Consider the following 21,016-nt stretch of genomic DNA (forward strand, 5'->3'; position numbering starts at 1 on the left):
GGATGGCCTCAGAAGCTGGCTATTTATTTGGCTTCTGTTTTATACAAGAGAATGACAGATCACAATATTCATTAACCAGCAATGAAATAAAAGTGAATAAAATGTGAATAAAAGAAAAAAAGAAAAGGGAACACTATTGTAAGCGTTCAGATGACTTCATTCATCTGCAATATTTATAAAAACCCTAATTACATGACACATATCCTTGCAATATCAAAATACAACATTTAAACAGAATAGTTAGCCAAAACAATAAATAATAAGTCATCTGTGTATTTTTATGTCGGTAACACTTTACAATAAGGTTAATTAGTTAATGCATTTACTAACATGAACTAATCATGAACAACACTTGTACAGCATTTATTAATCATAATTAAACATTTACTAATGCATTATTTACATCCAAACTCATGCTTGTTAACATTAGTTAATGCACCCTGAGTTAACGAACTCGCAATGAACAACTGTATTTTCATTAACTAATGTTAACTAACATGAACAAATACTGTAGTAAATGTATTGTTCATTGTTTGTTCATGTTAGTAAATGCATTAAGTAACATTAACTAATGAACCTTATTGTAAAGTGTGACCCTTATGTCAAATTAAACTTGTTTGACTTTTTCCAAAATTTTTAAGTTAAATGTGAAATTTGATGTCTGGACCACTCTTCTTCTTTTAATGCAAGTGCGACATTGTCCTAATTATAAACACCATATGTTAGGTGAAATATTTTATAAAAAGCATAAAGATGTCCTATTTTAATGAGTGAATGTTCACAGAAGCATATCACTCTTCAATGGCTTTATAAAACATGGAATAAATGGTTTAGGATCATTTTAATGCTGCGTTTGTTACTAGGGTGCTTGCTGCTGTATGTTGTCATTTATATTATTTATAATGGAAGAAAGGTTTCCATATTTCTGTTTTTGGCAGAGGTATTAAAAATGTTTGGAATGGCACAATGGCGTATAAATGATGACGGAATAATCATATTTTAACCTGTTCCTCCATTTATGGAAAATGACCAGACATAACACTCATTTATTGAGCCAAATATCTTTGTTTCAAAAAGGACAGGGCAATAAATAACACAAATATGCAGATCAGTGCAATCACACTTTTTATGTATGTCTATTGATGGGAAGTTGTCCATTATGTCCTGTAAACTTTACTTGTATGGAGCATTTGTTTAATGACTGTAAACTGTGCAAACCATTCAGATTAATAGTACCTGCAATGCATATTAGCATGCATTGATGGCAGACATTTTATTATCTGGATATTTCAAAATGGGTGAAATTAATAAATTTAAAATATTCTATTTTGTTTGTTGACACCAGTAATGCTAAATAAAACACATTTACCATTGCACATTTACCATTACCATTGAGAAATTGTGGCCAAAATCCAAAATCTATTTACTCATCCTCAAGTGGTTCATAGCTTTTATGAGTTTCATTTTTTTTTTCTGTTTAACACAAAATAAGTTTAGCAAATAAGCAAATAAGTAATGAAGAATGTTTAAAAACTGTAACAAATACTATGGTAGTCAACCAATACAGGTTTGTAACATTTTTTTAAAATTACTTTTGTTGTGTTGAACAGAAAAAGGAACTCAAACAGGTTTGTGACAACTTGAAAGCATTTTCATTTTTGAGTGAACTATCCCTTTAAATGCAAGCAATAATTTGCTGGCTTCAATAAACTTAATGGCCACTGGTGTCGCAAATTACAAAGTTTTCTGAATTTAAGTGTATCTTAAAGACGGGGGTGTAAGATGAGGGGGCGTAACAGTACAATGTACAACACAGTACAAACATGTCAAGTATGAAATCCTCCGCAACTCGTGGCTGTACGTTAAAAACTGTAATGGTTGAGTTTTGGGTTGTGGTAGGTGTAGACATTAATAACTGTGATGGTTGAGTTTAGGATTAGGGAAGGTGTAGACATTAATTACTGTGATGGTTGGGTTTAGGGTCGTGGTAGGTGTAGACATTAATAACTGTGATGGTTGAGTTTAGGATTAGGGAAGGTGTAGACGTTAATTACTGTGATGGTTCGGTTTAGGGTTGTGGTAGGTGTAGACATTAATAACTGTGATGGTTGGGTTTAAGGTTGTGGTTTGTGTAGACGTCAATAACTATGATGGTTGGGTTTAGGGTTAGTGAAGGAATAGACGTTAATAACAGTGATGGTTGGGTTTAGGGTTTTGGTAGGTGTAGACGTTAATAACTAAGATGGTTGAGTTTAGGTTTGGGGAAGGTGTGGACGTTAACAATGATGATGGTTGGGTTTAGGGTTGTGTTAGGTATAGATGTCAATACTATGATGGTTGGGTTTAGGTTTGGGGAAGGTGTGGACATTAACAAGGTTGATGGTTGGGTTTAAGGTTGTGGTAGGCATAGACGTTAATAACTGATGGTTGGGTTTAACTGTGATTGTTGGGTTTAGGTATGGAGTAGGTGTAGACGGTAAACTGATGTAAAGCGCCATCTTTCCGACAACAAACACTAGTTTTGACATGTCTACATAACATCAAGTTACGCCTCTACTGTACTACAAGTGACACCCCTATGGCCCCTTAATGTCAGGCCCCTGTCTTGCAGTCCGCAGACAGATCCTACTCGAATTTTATATAACCCATTTAACTTTTCAATCTGTAAAAACAACTAATTTGAACTCTTTTTAACATTATAATAAGGACACCATGCTTTCATTTGGGCTTAACTCATTTAACAATGCAAATATAAGGATATACTCAGGATTTCCATCTTATTCAAAACATATAACAAGATAATCTAAAATAAAAAAGCATCAAAATAATGACGTTAAATGGAGTCTAAAACAACACCATACTTTTTTAACGTACAACCAACAAACACCAAAAAAGAAAAGGCATAATTTTAAGTAAGAGGGCAAGTAAATAATGACTTTTCATTTTGAAGTATATTACCCATTTAAGCAAGACTACATTTTGTTGTTGTCTGCCCTTTTGGGGGAAAGAGGAGTGACCTCTCGCTGGGAGCGTTTGGTGCTGGAAATAGAGGAGGTAGAGGCATTGGCAGGGGTGCGCTGATTACGTAGGGGCCGACGTGGGTGCAGTGGTGCCCCCCGAAACAACAGCACATCCCTCACGGCCGCTCTGAAGGGTTTGCTGACAAAACAGTACAGAAAGAAATTCACAGCAGTGTTTAGCATGGCTAGCATGTTGGCTAAGTCATACGCTAGATGCACCCGCCAATCGTTATGCACCGACGTCACATAGAGATGGTAGAGCACCACTCCGGTTCGAGGCGCCCACAACACAGCGAACACAGAAGTCACTGCCAGGAGCATCGCTGTGGTTTTACCCAGCTTGCTTGGCACTGCGAGCTGTTGCCCGCTCTCATCTTGGCACATCTGCTGCCTCTGTCTCTTCCGGAGCCTCAGTATGATCAAAGAGTTCAGCACCAGGAAGATGCAGCAGGGAAGAAAGTAAATAATAGTCACGTGGGTCCAAATCAAGGCGGTATCCAGGTTGTTGGGCTCATGACTGACCCTCCACATGTCCGACCACCAGAAGAATGGCACTCCGGATGCCAGCGCCAATGTAAGCACCACTGCAATAATCCGTCTGGCTCTTGCTGGGTAGCTGATCTGCCGGTGGAGAAGTGGATGACATAAAGCGACGTATCGGTCAACTGTAAGAGGAACGGTGGCCCAGATGGAAGCGTGATTGGCAGAAAACTCCATCATACTAACTGACCGCAGCAGCAGCACAGGTACATCTCGATGAAACACAGCCGTTTCCAACAGGAAGCCAACGAAGATGATGAAGAGCTGGCTGAGGATGTCCGAACCAGTTAGAGCAAGGAGGTACACATACAGGGCCTTCTGAGTGCGCACAACCAGCCGGTAAAGAGCCACCAACGTCAGGATGTTTACTGGGAAAAGAAGACAACTGGCATTAAGAAGGAGAAATTTTGGGGTAGAGGAGGATAGACAAGGCTTAAACAGAGAGGGAATGAGGCCAGGGAAAGGAGCAACAGAAGATGAAGATAGAAATCAAAGGCATGAAGGGAGTAGACGCAGCAGGATTGATGGGAAGTAAAAGATTAGGGGTCATATTTACAGAACATGGCGGCCTCTGGGAACCTTTGGCCTGATTTTTCCACTAAGAAAAGATTTGACTCAAGTGAATTTTAGTTGTTTTTGTTTTGCGTGTTGACAAGACAGGAGATAAGTGTATCTTAAGGGCTTTTTAAGAAGTTATGTAGAGGGTCTATTTATAGAGCAGACGTGTCTCTTTTATGCAATAAACTGGAGAATTTAACTTATTCAAAGACAATATTTACATTTTTGTTGTTTCACAATCTGTTCGGATATTTCTTTAATCAAAATTTTTGTACAATTTAAAATGAAACTACAGAAAAGCATCATTAAAACATACACTCACTGGCCACTTTATTAGGTACACCTTACTAGTACTGGGTTGTACCCTGTTTTGCCTTCAGAACTACCTTAATCCTTTGTGGCATAGATTCAACAAGGTACTGGAAATATTCCTTAGAGATTTTGGCCCATATTGACAGGATAGCATCACTCAGTTGCTGCAGATTTGTCGGCTGCACATTCATGATGCGAATCTCTCCTTCCACCACATCCCAAAGATGCTCTATTGGATTGAGATCTGGTGAGTGTGGAGGCCATTCAAATACAGTAAGCTCATTGTCATTATCAAGAAACCAGTCCGAGATGATTTACGCTTTATGACATGGCGAGTTATCCTGCTGGAAGTAGCCATCAGAAGATGAGTTCACTGTGGTCATAAAGGGATAGACATGGTAAGCAACAGTACTCAGGTAGGCTGTGGCATTAGCCCCTTTCACACAGTGATACCGGTAAATATCTGGAAAATTTCCGGAACGACTTTACCAGTAAATTCAAAAAAGCGCTGTTCACACAGGCGAGGGCGTTACAGATTTTTTCAGGAAAAAACCATTCACACATCCATTCCAAAATACCGGTAAATTCTGACATCATCAACCAGAAATGACCTCTAAACGGCTGGGCTTGTATTTATAAACATTTGACTACATTACAAACTCTGTGGATGGATCAGTATTTTGAAAAACTTCAATGAAAACATATGGAGGAACACTTTTACATGTCTAGATGTACATGATATGTGTGTGTGCTGGGGCTCGTGGGCACACGCGACATGTCAAGCAACTGAAGGAAGCAGAGCTTGAAGGTAAACAAACAACGGCATATCATAAGCATCTTATCAATAATTATTTACACAGCTGGCATTAAGATGAACATATAAACATTATCAGACTAACTTCTAGCAGCTAAATGTATCTGGGAAAATATTTAAAGGTTTTTATTCTCATAAACCCAGCAAACGTAAACGCGTCTGACTACTCTGATTGACTGAATCCAATTGTCTCGACCATGTCTACGTGCCTATATGCATTGAGCTGCGCCATGTGATTGGCTGATTAGAAATTTTCTCCAATGAGCAGTTAGACAGGTGTACCTAATAAAGTGGCTGGTGAGTATATATTATAAATTGGTATGTATTATATATTGGCAAGATAAGTTAAGGCATACACAATTATATACAAGAAAAGAAATATATACAGTGCTAATAGAAAATCATCATACCCTGTGAAAATCTACACCTTTACTCACATTACACCCGGCTTTCAAAAGACCTCCAGGATAAAGTTGTGAGAATACACAGGATAGGAGAAGGTTACAAAAACCTTTCATAGGCTGGAAAAGTTGAATATGATTTAATTTTAGGCTGTATTTAATTATTTCAAAGGAGTGAAAGTAATTATTTCAAAGGGGTGTGATGATTTTCTATAAGCACTGTTTATGTACTGAGAAATGTCCCACCTACAGGACAGTGCTAAATGAAAGCTTAAATGGGGTTAAAGGCAGTGGGCGAATTATACATTGACAATCAAGGGGGTCAACTTTTTCGGAAGTAGTTTGGTAATACATGCTTCAGTGAATCAAGTTTATAGATGTATTTAAATTACAACTAATTTATTAATAAAATGTATAAATTTTTAGTGTTTTGAGGGATATTTAGTGACTATTTTAGAGGTTACTGTACATTAAACTATACAAACTATGTGTCTACTTTATCTTTTTTTAGACTACATATAGATACAAACACTTATTTTACAAGAAACGTGTTTTGTGAATAGTTAAGATGCCTATCGGTGCTCTACAGCTACCAGTTCCAGACTGTTGAATGACATTTTTCCTAGTATTGGCCCAAATATGCATTCACAATAGTATAAACCGTTATAGGGGGGTCAAATGTATATTTATATTATACATTTTTAATTATTAATATTTAAGATATAGATCAGACAACTCCCCGCCCAATACATCTTGTTTTGATGTCCTTCAGGGGGATCAAGCGTTAATTAGGGGGGTCAGTACCCGCCTGTAATTCGCCCCTGGTTAAAGGGATGTTAAAGTGGACGGTAAAGCATAAAGTGGTGGTTCATCAAAAATGGCAAGTTATTTCAATATTTACTCACCATCATGCTTTTCTCAACCCAAGCCTTAACCCTTTTTGTATATTAAAAAAGAACAAGTCTTCAAAATATATTTTGTGACCTTTAGAAGACAAAGTCATACAGATTTAGATAAACATGAGGGTGAATAAATGACAGAATTTTCATGTTTGTGATTTACAGATATCTCACTTGAGCCTCCTCATTCACACTACAGCTATAGTAAATTTTAATAGGACCAGTCCATGACTCAGTTCTGATTTACAGTAGTAGATTATAAGTGCCTTTCAATAATCACTATTTAATTGTTATGTGTACTAACTGATATATCGATCACACTTCTTGTCCATAAGCAGTTGTCTATCTCTCCTGGGGCTGGTGTAGTAAAATGTTTGTGGACACTTAATGATTTCTTGTCTGGCCTGATATGTGTCTCACTAAAAGAGTCCACCGTGACCTTCCATCGAAAGACTCAAGGTGAAGAAGATTAATTGTCCAATTACTTTATGGTCAGAATTCAAATGAAATTAAATTTTATAGGGTATTTTATGTGCAATCATTACTGAATGTATATGAATTTTTAATTTAAACTTCTGTGACATGAAATTTAATAATAATCAGTTTGGATTTTTAATGACAGAATTGGGAATTAAGCATGGAACTGGAAAATCTAAGTTTTTTGGGGGGTCATTCATGAATAAAAACACAAATAATTTACTACAAATTTCCCATTTTATTCCAGTTTTTTCCCATTCCAACAAATTATTTTCATTCCCAAATTGCATCTTGATTTTTAATTAAATTCTTCAAACATAAAACGCATTCTCAGTGCAGTTCTCACTGGTGCGCATCTCTGACCTAAAGCCCCCATATTTATAAGTATTACAATGCACATCTCATACCTGGCACTCCAACACACAACAGAGCACTGTAGTAGACGACAGGGATGTAAGCCAGCACACACTCTGACCTCTCCTGGGCGCTGCGCTCATCCTCCCGCTGGCCGGGCGTCGTGCCATTGTGCCAGTCAATCATGGCCTTTGAGTTCCTTTTGTGAAAGGAACGAGAACAGGAAGGAAACCTTAAAACCTCTTACAATGTGTGAACATGATCAAAAACTTTTGTTACTTTGAACAGCATCTGAACCGTTTTGTGTGCTGAATGTGCTTGTTACGTTAAATGTTACGTACAATCAAACAAGTGTTTTTAATTGGATTTGCATTGTTAAAGTTAAATAAACATTAAAGTACTCTAACAGTTTTACATTTATTATTCCATTCAGACAACCTCTGGGTCTGGAGGGAACACTTTAAGCTTGGCTTAGCATAAATCATAGAATCAGATTAGACTATGCATTCAATAATTCATTTATTTTCCTTCGACTTAGTCTCTGATTTATCAGAGGTAGCCACAGCGGAATAAACTGCCTACTATTCCAGCATATGTTTTAAGCAGCGGATTCCCTTCCAGCAACTACACAGTACTGGAAACACCCATACACTCTAACATTTGCATGCACAAACATACTAAGGCCAGTTTAGTTTTTTCAATTCACCTACTGTATAGCGCATGTCTTTGGACTGTAGGGGAACCCGGAACACCCGGAGGAAACCCACGCCAACACAGGGAGAACATGCAAACCCAGAAATGCCAACTGACCCAAAGCGAGACTCGAACCAGTGACCTTCTTGCTGTGAGGCGACATTGGTAACCACTGAGCCACCATGCCACCTTAGACCATTAGCATCTCGTTCATAAATTGACCAAATAGTTTCAGCAATTTTCCTATTTAAAGCTTGACTCTTCTTTAATTACATCATGTATGAAAATTAAAAGTTGCTGTTTTCTAGGCCGTTATGGCTTGAAACAATATTTTCATTCTGGCGTAATAATTAAGGAAATTTGCTACAATGACGCAGTGATATTATGCAGCCCCTGAAATGTAACTTCCATGTATTCCTGTTTATATAGATACAATTCAGGATCTGCACCAACGTAAATATGTTCTGAATCGTCTCTTAGATCAGTTTCCATGATAGAATTCAAGCTTTAAAAAAATTATAATTTTTGAGCGTGCTGCTAATGGTCTAATCCAATTAAAATATTTATGCTAAGCTAAACTATAAATGCTCCTTCCAGAGCCAGAGGTCAGCTGAGTGGGTTAACAAATGCTAAACTGTTTAACTTTAGGAGACTTGGAAAAAGGACCTTACATTTAAAAAAATGGTTTATGGCTTTAGATGGTCCAAAGAATGTAACTATGTTTAAATTAAACAATTTACTTATGTTTTTCTATTAAAACCAAAAGAGTTGTGTTGAAAAAAAAAGGAAAAAGTAAGTTTTCAAATTTAAACAGCTCGCTTAATTATAATCAATGAACGGGAGTTGTGTTGCTTCTGCAGTAGGCCTCCCACATTTTGGTCAATAGGTTAATATCTGCACATGCACAGTTTTAAAACAACACAGGAAGGATGATTTAAACCACAACAAACGCTCTCATATGGGAATCAAAAGATGAAGATTACAGTACAAATTGAAAAAGTGTACAGAAAGTTTCCCCAATTTAAGTTTAATTACTGAATATATTAAAGCTTAATTATAAATGTTATTTTGATTGAAATAAACAACATTACATTAGCTTTATGCAGGGGTGTCCACACTCGGTCCTGGAGGGCCGGTGTCCTGAAGAGTTTAGCTCCAACCCTAATCAAACACACCTGAACAAGGTAATCAAGCTCTTACTAGATATACTAGACACTTCCAGGCAGGTGTGTTGAAGCAAGCAGGAGCTAAGATCAGCAGGACACTGGCCCTTCAGGACCAACTTTGGACACCCCTGTCTTTATGTAACTAATTTCATTCATTCATTCATTCATTCATTCATTCATTCATTCATTCATTCATTCATTCATTCATTCATTCATTCATTCATTCATTCATTCATTCATTCATTCATTTTCTTTTTGGCTTAGTTCCTTATTTATCTGGGGTCGCCACAGCGGAATAAACCACCAACTTATCCAACATGTAACTAACTGAAGTTCACTGAAATAAATATTCTGACTTTAAGGAAATTTAACTCAGTACTTGGAACCTGTTGACATAAAAAGTTAATTAAAGCCAACATATAATTTTTTGAGTGTATTTAAAATAAAAGTGGAGTGTTCCTTTAAGTAGTTATTTTAATTGTATTTTATGTGATAAGTTTTCAGCTCCTTTACACTCAAACTCACTCTGAATCAAAATTTTTAATTCTGTCTGGCCCGCGAATGTCTAATGCATTTTAGCATGTGATTTTACTACGCCGTGATCCTCTTACCCGGTCAGTGTGTTAATGACAGAAGCAGCTTGCCCTCATAGCTTAAAAACAGTCAATTAGAGCAGATGGAACCAATGCACAGCACTCTCCCTCATTTACTTGTCTTATCTCTCCACTTTTACCTTTCCTTCTGTGTTTAACTTTGATTACTTCCATATTGCTCATATAGCTCAGTGCCAAACATGTTTATTTGCTTTCAGACCCAGTGCAGAGAGCGGAAACGATTGCTTTGCTCTGTGTATTTCCCTTTTGCACATGACAGCATTGGGTTTTTGCGACAACTGCTTTTATGCTTTTGTTTTTTAAACCTGTGGATGGTGCAGTTCTTGTGTTGTCACTGGAATTGAACAGTGGTGTATATAAGCCATTCATTCTTTCCTCCTGGAGAATGGACAGTATGAGAGAGTGTTAATGTTGTGTGACATGATTGTCTTTATTATGGGCTGTTTTATTAACTGTCCTGCTTAGGTGGGCAAATTCACACTGTGGCTTAGGCAGGAATGATTGGTCTTCTGTCACCCTATAATTACTTCATCTGTCTTTGCCTTACTAAGAATTTATGTGAAGACCACTGTGAGTTTTCCAACACAATCTCGGAAGAATCGTACGAATTAGCCACTAAACTGGCAAAACGTAAAATACTTACGTTTTCTCGTGAGATCGGGCTGGAGTTTTCAGTTTCATTCATTGCATTATTTAGGAAAGTAATTTCTGGTTTAAAGAAACACTCAATTCACTCAATAAACTCATTTGTACTATTTTGACAGTATTCCATCATAAATAACTGATAAAAGAAAGCTTTAAGACAAACTTAATTTTTAATTATTCAAATTTACAAATTCTGACTGAGGAAATGAGCTGGCCAGTTTGTTATTTACCAACAGGCTAAAGTTTTTAATTTTTTTTTTTAATTGGTTTTTAATATTTATATAGATTGAACATATCCCTAATTGTTTTTGTTAATGATGCATGCTAATGAATGTGTATTTTAAAAATAAGCATTTTTCATACGTCTTTATTCAAAATGTGAAATTTAAAATTCTAATCTCATTACATTATTTATCAAACTGTAATAAATTACAGTTTAAACGCACATAAATAAACAATAAACACTTTGTGGTAAATTAGTATGGTAAGCACTTTGACAAAATTGTAGGAAATATTTTTGCTGCATCAAAATATGTGGTTAAAAATCTTGTCTGCAAAATTGTTGCAAACTATTTATTTGTGTTGAATTTAAGCAAACAAATTAAATTTAGTAATGTTCAACTTAATCTGTTTAAATCTAGCCCAAACTAATTGTTTACAACCACTTAACTTAAAATATTTTAGTAAATTCAAGGAATTATCTTTGAATATTTTTTTTCAGTGTGTGCCTAAATTTCTTCATTTACTCAAATGGATTAAGTTCACAGTACTCATTAAGTTTAGTTTTTAAACGTAAATTGTTTGTTGCAATCTGTTTCCTCAAATGATTTGAGTTACCTTAACTTTTTGGGTTTTACAGTGCAGGCACACTGTAAAAATATCTGTATATTGGCAGTTTACCATATTTTGTAATTCATGTTTTTATTTTTATGTTTCCTTGTTTATTAATTGCATTAGGGGAACTTGATCTTTCTTCCAACAGTAGATTACGCTACAAAAACATTTTATTAAACTGCCAGCCATTTTACAGATGTATTTCTCTATATATTAGGTCTTGCATTATATTATTTCAAACTACTAAAATGTCAATAAAAGTAATTTAGTTAAACTGTACAGTTGGATTTTCAACATCAAATGTCGACAGAGCAGAGATCAAGGTCCCATAAGGCAATTCACAGCTGTAAATAAACAGAAAACACTCGTGAATCACAAAATACAGAAATTGGTAATTAACAGATATTTTTATAGTGTAAGTAGCTAGCTAACAGCACCCCATGATGGCAAATTTGGATTAAAAATTGTAAAACTCAACTGTTTAACTCTAGGGGAGTTGTAAAATGATCATATTTACAGAAAAGAGGAGCATTAAATGAAACTTACCAATTGATAACTATTGAAGTTGAATATAAATAAGTACATAAATTACAGATTTCAATCAATACGTCACAAAAATGTTAAAATTACAAAAAAAGAGAATCTGCCATAATAAGCAACATAAGTTATTAATAAATGTGATAAAATCTAGTAAAAGGATGTTGGAAAATTAATATACATTACATAAAATAAAATGTAAGAAGATAAATTTGGATAATTTGGCTTAAATGCTGGGAATTGGTCAACTTAAAAATTAAGTAATGAATTACGTATTTATATATAAGTATGTAAAGTATAACTTTTATTTTTAATTATAAATAACAACCTTAAGTACAACATTATGCTTGACACGTTTATATACTGTATGACGCTATACAATTCATTAACCTTTGTTATTTAAACTGTAATGTAGTATTAATGTAGTTATAAGAAAAGCACTTTACAAATACATCTGAATTGAATGGAAACTGAAATTAAATTTGCCAATCAATCATTCATTCATTCATTCATCTGCTTTCGGCTTAGTCCCTTTATTCATCAGGGGTCACCACACCAGAATGAATCGCCAACTTATCCAGAATATGTTTTACACAGCGGATGCCCTTCCAGCTGCAACCCATGACTGGAAAACAACCATACACACTCATTCACACACATACACTACAGCCAACTTAGTTCATTCAATTCACCTATAGTGCATGTCTTTGGACTGTGGGGGAAACCAGAGCACCCGAAGGAAACCCACGCCAAACCCATGCCAACTGATCCAGCCGAGGCTCGAACCAGCGACCTTCATGCTGTTAGCTCAATCAATCAATACAAATAAAAAAGAAAAAAAAGAAACACATTTTTGGATCCAAAACAACTTACAAATAAGTTGATCATATTGCCTCAATAATAAAACACAAAGCGTCATATAATTTCCACTTCCAGAGAAGCGTAATCCCATTACCATAGACAGTTGCATCATATGTTGTAATGAGACTTTTATGGCTCTTTGTGACCCTTCACTCTATAGTTGTTTTGATACAGAAGCTGATAAATGATCAATCTTTAACTACAGGTGAGCGTGTGCTAGGCTACAGAAAAGAGCTTTTCCCTGAAAGCCTGTAAGCACTTCACTACTGATGTTGCTCTTCCTTCTGGAAATATCTCTACAAACAAATCATCGCTCATTGAAAGGAATCATGAACGAGAAGGAGCGTGTGTGTGTTTATATGAGTCTGAGTATTTGCAATATGATGCTTGCTTTTTTTTTTTTTTAAATCTGGTCCTATTTTGTTTAGTTTTTTCATCAAACATTAAAAAGAGCGACTGACTGGTTGGATGATTGTGAAGCACTTTTCTTCATATCAGGGGATTGGTCATTTTGATGGTTTTAAAAATGTGATTAAATTCAATCAATATGACAATAATACATTATAAATGATGACTATTTTCTCAAGAGGTTTGAATTGTGTGGAGAGGAAACCTGTTCTTGTGCATAGACATGCCTGTTAGCAAAAGCCTTTAATATATCCACATTTCCTTGGGGAAATCTTTAGTGGATATTATCACATTTCTCATTGCAATCTTCTTTTTCATCTTCTAAGAGTGTGGTTTTATTTCGGGGCAATATGAGTAAAAATAATATCTTGCTTTAGCTTTTTGGTACCGTATGATATATACCTCAATATTTCTGCATTTTCCTGAAAATGGCCTTGAAGTTTTATTCGATTTACAGCCATATTTTAACCAAACAATCATTAAATCTGACCTTTTAGGATGAAAAATATGTTTAACCAAAAGGCTATGTTTTGTTATAGTGTCATCTTTGAGCTTGTAATACTTTCTGTACAGTAGTCATTAAATATAGAAACTATTGTCAAATTATAAAATGTTTTTTTACTATTTTTCATTAAATGAATGAAAGGAAACAATATATTTAAGAACTTTATAGACCTGCACTATTTTAATGAAGGAATTCTTCTACAGTATATACAACAATGCATTAATATCATAAATAATAATAAACATTTTGTTTCTAATGATTACTCTAACTTTTAATGTATTTTAATTCTTTGAAAAAAGAAAATAAGCTAAATGAAAATTAGCCATGGTTTTCTAACATAACAATTCAATTCCTAATATTTCTAATATTATGTTATTACAAATCAATATTTGTACATATATGATTTACCATAACAATTCCATGAAATAATAAGCTAAGTGATTTAAATAATGTACATTACTAAAATGTAATGCTCTCATTTTCATGATACACAATAGATTTATTCAATTTTATATAGAGACTTGATGGCCAAAAAAAGTATCACAACAATTTTGACACTATTTTATAACAATTTGCACTATTACAGTCTTAAACCTGAACTAAAATCTGAACATCCTCATATACAACAAGAGCTTCTCTAAGCCCAGGGATTTCCATAGTTCCCATCCAGAGGTTCCCATATAGATTTAGGGTCTCAAAAGATTTAGTCGAAATAACTTGTACAAGCTGTTTAAGCTCAAAGCATGACATTGCAGCTTAAAGCATATACCCTAAAATATGTGAATACAAAACTATAATGTTTCATGTTTCCCATTGTTGCACTAGTTCCCATATCCTTTGTGAGGGGAACTACATACACTCTTAAAAATGAAAGGTGCAAGAAAAAGCTACAAAAAGCAGCCCAGGCTTCTTAATGATACATACCCCCATACATTTCTGGAGATTACGAAATACATCCCAGGAGGTACTTTTTTGTTTTTGTGATTCCACTAGAGGCCGCTGTGTACGCTTTTTCAGATCTTAAATTTCTCTAGTGATAGACATTCACGCCTGTTGTTCTCATGTAAATCCACCAGAGGCTGCTGCCGACTGACTTACTGACTGACTGACTGACTGACTGACCGACCAATCCCCCAAGCCACACACTTCTCTAAACGCAACCAATAGTGTTTTTAGAAGCAATCCGGAAAAAGAAAAGCCCTTGTGGCAGCCTGATTTTTTCCCATGTTTTCAGATCTTACCACGTCATTAGCCTGTTATTTACTTGTTAAATGTTTGCCTTTTGTTTTTGTTTTTCCTGCTTTCTGGAAGCATTCTTCGCCAGACTTGAACCCCATTGTCACAGTCAACTCCTCTCTGCATATTAAGTCCACTGACGTACATGTTGAGCTACTGGACAAGCTGGTAACAGTGGAAAAGCTGTCCACACTGAGGTAAGTGGTCAGCTGGTAGCGTGAAAGGAAAAATAAGCCATTGGTGACATCATACCACCCCGTAGCGTTTGTTTTAAAAACTAAATGCAGCCGTACGTGTATCTCTGGCTACATAATTCACACTCTCCAGAAATGTATATGGGGGTACATTTTCACAATGAGTTTGTATTGACAAAATTTAGTTTTGGCAGTGATGCCATATAATAACATTTTTTACTTCACCAAATAACCTTTTAATAAAACGCTTTTTAAATTAAATGAAATTAATAACTGATTTTAACCTTTTGGTGTATGTATATACTGAGACACCTTTTGGTGTCTCAATATTTCTGCATTTTCCTGAAAATGGCCTTAATAACTTTTTTTTTCACAAGAACTTTAATGTCAACTGAACAACCAATAAAATCCGACCATTAAGGATGAAAATTTTAAACCAATATTTACACTGAGTCATCCAGATATACAGTTGAAGTCAGAATTATTAGCCCTCCTGAATTATTAGGGCTGTATATTTTCCTTCCAATTTCTGTTTAATAGAAAGAAGTTTCTTTCCATTAAAAATAAATTGGGGAAAACTATTGCTTAAGGGGCTAATATTATTGACCTTAAAATGGTTTAAAAACTGCTTTTATTCTAAACAAATTTATTAAACAAAACAAACAAAACTTTTTCCAGAAGAAAAAAATATTATAGGAAATACTGTGAAAAATCCATTGCTCAGTTAAACATCATTTGGGAAATATTTAAAAAAGGTAAACGAATAATCCACAGGAGAGCGAATAATTCTGACTTCAACTGTATGTTTAATATTTTCCATAGTTACTTTCCCTTTCTGAGGCCAACTATCAATACAGACACACTTTAAAAAAATAAAGGTGCATGTAAAATCTACAAAAAGGTGTTTTCACAGTGATGTCTTACAAGAACCTTTAGTGAAAAAACATTATTTAGAACAATAATAACCTAAAGAACCATCTCCACAATTTATTAAATCAATTGTTAAAGGTTCCATTGATGTTAAAAGTCTTTACGTAACTATCGATGCAAGAAAAGAATCTTTATTTATTACAAATTCATCCGTGTCCATTCAAACAGAATTAGCACCTCTGATCTGTAGACAATCATGGAAAGTAGTTTTCTGTGGGACTCTGTTTATACAGTCTCAGGGGAAATTACCTCGTTTTGTTAATATATTGGCAACTGTTTTCCACACTGAGATGTACAGGGAGTCAATGTGTAAGGTTTCAGATCTCTCTCCATGGACTTTTTGCTCTAACGAACATGCTCAATTATTCATATTCGGCCGGTACACCTGAGACAATAGTTATGAGCTCAAGGACAACGGTATAGCTATATCTCCCCAATGAGAACACACAAGTATACATGTTTCATTGTTTTCTATAAAGGCAGAGAGAAGATGGGAGAGAGACAGAAACAGATTTCTTGTCTCCTGATTACATAAGAAGCTTAAAGAACAATGGCTACAAAATTTTAAAGCAATCTTTATGACTTCCAGAGCTGACCTCTGGATATCCTTCGGTTCTCTGAGAAAATATTAAGATGACAAAATGCAGAAGACTCAGGCCGTCAAGTTACTGACTTATGTTTAGAACAAAGCACTTAACACTAGTTTTTTAAAAGCTCTTTGGCTTGAAGATGTGAATGATTGCGGAAAGTGCACATTGTACCAGCATAAATAAAAGATAGTGTTTTTTAATGTGAGCTTTTTTCTGTGCTGATATTTATAATTATGTTTATAAATATACTGTACATTATTGTTGCATGGTATTATTTCAGAATATTCATTCATTCGTTTATATACTTGTTACATATAAGTAATATTACTAAAGTAAATATATATGTTCATTTAAAAAGCTTTCAGGGTAACGTAATTTCCAAGTATACAGTGTAAAGTTATATATATATATATATATATATATATATATATATATATATATATATATATATATATATATATATATATATATATATATATATAAATATTTATTATTGCATATATCAAATATATTTATTTTTTTATTTTCAAATATTTAAATGTATTGTAATTGTAATTGTAAACTGTAATTTTATATGTAATTTAATAAAAACTTTTGCATTAATAATCATTTAATTCCACATCACATGACCCTAAAACCAAACTAAAAAGACACATATGAAAAACATCACATTTTTATGAATATGAAAGATATTTTAGATAAGGGTTTTATGCAAAAGGTTTTATTAAATAAAGTATATAATAAATTATTAATTGTAAAAAAAAAACATTTTTGCTCAGTATAATATTGAATACTTAATATTAATGGTTTTAATGTTAAATACAACTATTAAATGGCATATAAAATGATACAAAAAGTAAGCATGTATGTATATATAATGTTAATGAGAGAATATTAAAGTATATTCCATTCAAACTGTACTGTTCTATATTTTACGTCATTGAGTTGCTTGCAAATCGCTTCAAAAATGGCATTATTCAAAGACAAGTATTTTAAAAATGACTTTAAATAAATATATTTAATTAATGTTAAATATTATTATCAACTACATTTTTATTATTATTTTTAAATAAGTATATTAAAAATATAAAATGTTTAAAATATATTAAATAAAAATCGTCCCACTTTACCAGTATTACACCAAAACCAGACAAACAGTAAATGTAAATGCAGTCAATACTTTAATACATATGCTTAACGTTTTCCTAATTACTCATAAAATGATTCTTCATTGCATAAAAAGAGATTTTCTTACCCTCACAAGTAATCTCTGCTCCCCATCTGTGGAGCAGGAGTCCTATCGGCCGATGCCCAGCCAGGCAGTCCTTAAGGAGGACATAAACGGAGGACAGGGGTCTCTGAATAACACACACATCACTGCAGCCACAGACTGAGATCTGGAGGAGGTCATAGGAGAGAGAGAGACAGAGAGAGAGAGTGAGAGAGAGTGAGAGAGAGAGAGAGAGAGAGAGAGAGAGGAGGAGGAGGAGGAGTTTAACTGTAGCGGGGCTGTTTTCTTTAGGGAGGATTTTGGTGAACTATTGAGACAGTCATATAGAGGTCTGTCTTTCACTGAGAGGTCAATACATCGCAAACACTCGAGGAAGGAGTTCAGTTTCACACAGCGATGTTTTTCGGCCCTTGAGACTCTTATCTGATATGCACATGTGTGTGTTTGTTTGCTCTTCTTAGGGCACTTTCTAGGATTCTTCTGGCTCTGAAGTGGTATTCGGTTTAGCCTAAACCTAAATGTAACATTGGGTTTTTTTATTTTAAAAATATCCCCTTGCAGCTGGAAGGACATCTGCCGCATAAAAAATATTTGCCGGAATAGTTCATGGTTTATTCCGCTGTGACAACCCCTGATAAATCAAGGGCTATGCTGAAGGAAAATGAATGAATGAATGAATCTCCCCCTGAGATAAAAAAAATAATGTTCTTTGGGTGTTAGTGTCAACATGCTAGTCTTAAAGTCGCCATGAATCAGAAGTTAAGATTTTCCTTTTTTCCTCTATCATGATGTACATCCACTTGAAACGGCACTGAAATTTGAAAAAAATTAAGGGGATGCATAATTTCGACCTTTGGGAACTGATTGGAAGATGAGTGTTACTTAAAAATGAAAGATCACCGATGGATGGATGGATGGATGGATGGATGGATGGATGGATGGATGGATGAAGGCAGAGTAGACCTCCTTAACCCCGCCCTAAAGCACTGATAGCCCTGCTTTAAAGGCATTCCATGTGAACGGTAGTGAAAAAAAGTCATTTCAATTGGCAGAGAAAAGGTCATGATGTTTGATTAAAGACAAATTAGTTTTTCAACTTCTGTATACAGATAAAATTAAGAAAGAATACATTTTGATTTCATTCTGACTTTAAAGGGCACCTATTTTACTTCTTTTACAAGATGTAAGATAAGCCTTTGATGTAACCAGAATGTGTCTCAGATTATTTATTATAGCCTTCAGAATCTGCCCCTTTTGCTGTCTGAATACAGCCTGTGGCTTTAAATCCACATGAGCTGCTTCTCACCGCCCACCGCTCCGAGGTGTGTTTGCTTCTCATTCATAACGTCAGATAAACAGCAGTCAGTGACAGATACAGACTCGGATGAAGCTGAATTACAGCTCGTTAGTCTAAAATACCAAGTTTATTTCAAGTATTTGTGATTGAGTTTATTCAAGCCTTTCTGAAATGATGAGTCTCGCACTTCCCAGTGTGTTTCTGTTATTGTCATGTGGTTTTGTTTTGTTTCATTTATGTGCGTTGGTGTAGCGTTCTGGTGTAGCGTTTGTTTTGCTGATCAGCCTTGAGTAATTATCATGCCTATATCTGTGCACTGTTTTTCGTATTTTTGTCAGTTCTTTATAGTTCATTGTACTCTGTGTTTTGTCAGGACGCTCTGTGTTTTTGGGTCTGCCAGCTGTTTCTAAAGAGCTACTCTGATCTGAACTTCACTGTTCCACGTATATTTTTCTGTTTTTGATCTATTTTTGCACTGTCAGTCTTTCACCGGTCATTAAAGACCTTGCGTCTAGGATCCTTTTTGTAATAGTTTTTTTAAGAAACATGACAATGTCACACTTCGGTGGGCCTCAAAATAATTGGGGTTTGGACCCTGTTTTAACATCAGTAAATTTTAAAAAGAGACTTGTTGGGGTTATATCACTCTAATATGACAGTGGACACACTATACCTACACACAGTTCTGTCCAAACAGCTTACAAATATATATCTGAATATATATAGGCATAGCTGAATAATAGTTCAGTATATGGAGGTGATACATCATAAACCTCAAACATCATTGTTCCACATTTGAAGTTGATATCTCAAAAAAAAAAAATGCTTTTAGTAATATTTTGTTTTGGGCGCAGTACCAACCCTTTCTCCACCAAATCCCTTTTCTATTGACGACCATATAATTGCGCCTCCTATTTCTGTGTATGCTTTGAGGGATGTAAATCCTATTTTGTTTCATATTTTTGATGATATTTGTAAAGTAGAGATCAAATCCTAAAGTAGTATGAACAGTTTGGTGGTAAATGATCTGAATGTAGTCTCTAAAAACATAAATAAAATGTGGATTGCTGTAGCAAAGTAATCAGATTACAAATCTGATGAGTATCCCTGCAGCAAACTAACAAATAACTCAATAGCTCTGTAATATCTATCAAACATCAGTCACCAGATATGGTATTTAGACCTTTTAAACATTCAAATTATATATTAGATATTAGTATATTAGTATTGTATAGTAATTGCTTAATGTTTAGATTGTAATAGAATTTCTGTGTGAAGTTTGCATGTTCCCCCTTGTTGGCATGGGTTTCCACTGAGTGCTCCAGCTTCCCCCCACAGTCTAAAGACATACTATAGGTGAATTGAATAAACTAAATTGGCTGTAGTCAGCAGTGGAAAGAGTACTGAAAAATCATACTTAATCAAAAGCACCATTACTTGCCTAAAAAAATGTAGTGCAAGTAGAGTAAAAGGATCTATTGTAAATATTACTCAAAGTATGTAAAAAGACCTTTCAAAAGTACTAGAGTAGTGAGTAGTAAGTATTACGATGTGAAAAGCTGATGGATTTACATGTCATTTTTGAAAACATTCTGTAGTGCATAGTTATTTCCCAGCAGACACACAACATCATAAGACATAATTAATATTAGGTTACATTTAGGTCATGATATTAGGTGACCAATGTCCAGCCAGCATTTGAGGACAGTGTTATTTTGATGTCCAAAAATGACGTTAAATGACGTTAATATTTGGTTGATTTTTAGGTTGTGTTGGAAAGTGACCAAAATCCAACGTTGAGCCAACATCTTAAACCAACGTCATTCAGTTTTGACGTCAAATACTGACATTTGTTTTTTAGGTATGGTGACCAAATACAACATCTGATAGAAGCCATAGT

At 34.7% G+C, this 21,016-nt stretch overlaps 2 protein-coding genes across 9 annotated transcripts in view; one reads left to right on the forward strand and one right to left on the reverse strand.

Annotated features, from left to right (window-relative positions):
- The window catches only part of btbd17a (BTB domain containing 17a), a 59,268-nt gene that overhangs the window by 7,347 nt on the left and 30,905 nt on the right, over positions 1 to 21,016 (forward strand). For 4 of the 7 annotated variants that reach the window (XM_087276801.1, XM_087276803.1, XM_087276799.1 and 1 more), the window contains one exon: positions 14,950 to 15,071. The exons of the other annotated variants lie outside the window; for them this stretch is intronic. The gene's annotated coding sequence lies outside the window, so the exon portion shown is untranslated. The remainder of the gene's footprint in view (positions 1 to 14,949; positions 15,072 to 21,016) is intronic. 7 annotated transcript variants of the gene reach the window in all.
- gpr142 (G protein-coupled receptor 142) lies at positions 9 to 17,980 on the reverse strand. 2 transcript variants are annotated; one of them, XM_087276830.1, is made up of 3 exons: positions 17,844 to 17,980; positions 7,497 to 7,574; positions 9 to 3,928 (listed from the first exon to the last, which is right to left on the reverse strand). In XM_087276830.1, the coding sequence occupies exons 2-3, from the start codon at positions 7,543 to 7,545 to the stop codon at positions 2,973 to 2,975; spliced, it is 1,005 nt and encodes a 334-aa protein (XP_087132956.1). In that variant the 5' UTR covers positions 7,546 to 7,574; positions 17,844 to 17,980; the 3' UTR covers positions 9 to 2,972. The 2 variants fall into 2 exon arrangements, with proteins under 2 accessions (XP_087132956.1, XP_087132955.1); XM_087276829.1 differs by having other exon boundaries at positions 7,429 to 7,574.

This window comes from Danio rerio, chromosome 12 (assembly GCF_052040795.2).
Source record: "Danio rerio strain M-AB ecotype USA chromosome 12, GRCz13ab, whole genome shotgun sequence".
Lineage (NCBI taxonomy): Eukaryota > Metazoa > Chordata > Actinopteri > Cypriniformes > Danionidae > Danio > Danio rerio.

Bases quoted from the DNA above. Each gene is read 5' to 3' on its own strand.
- gpr142 (XM_087276829.1), bottom strand. From the start codon at position 7,561: ATGATTGACTGGCACAATGGCACGACGCCCGGCCAGCGGGAGGATGAG. The intron at 3,929-7,428 runs GTATGAGATGTG...TTCTTTTCCCAG, and splicing joins GTTGTGTGTTGGAGTGCCAG to TAAACATCCTGACGTTGGTG.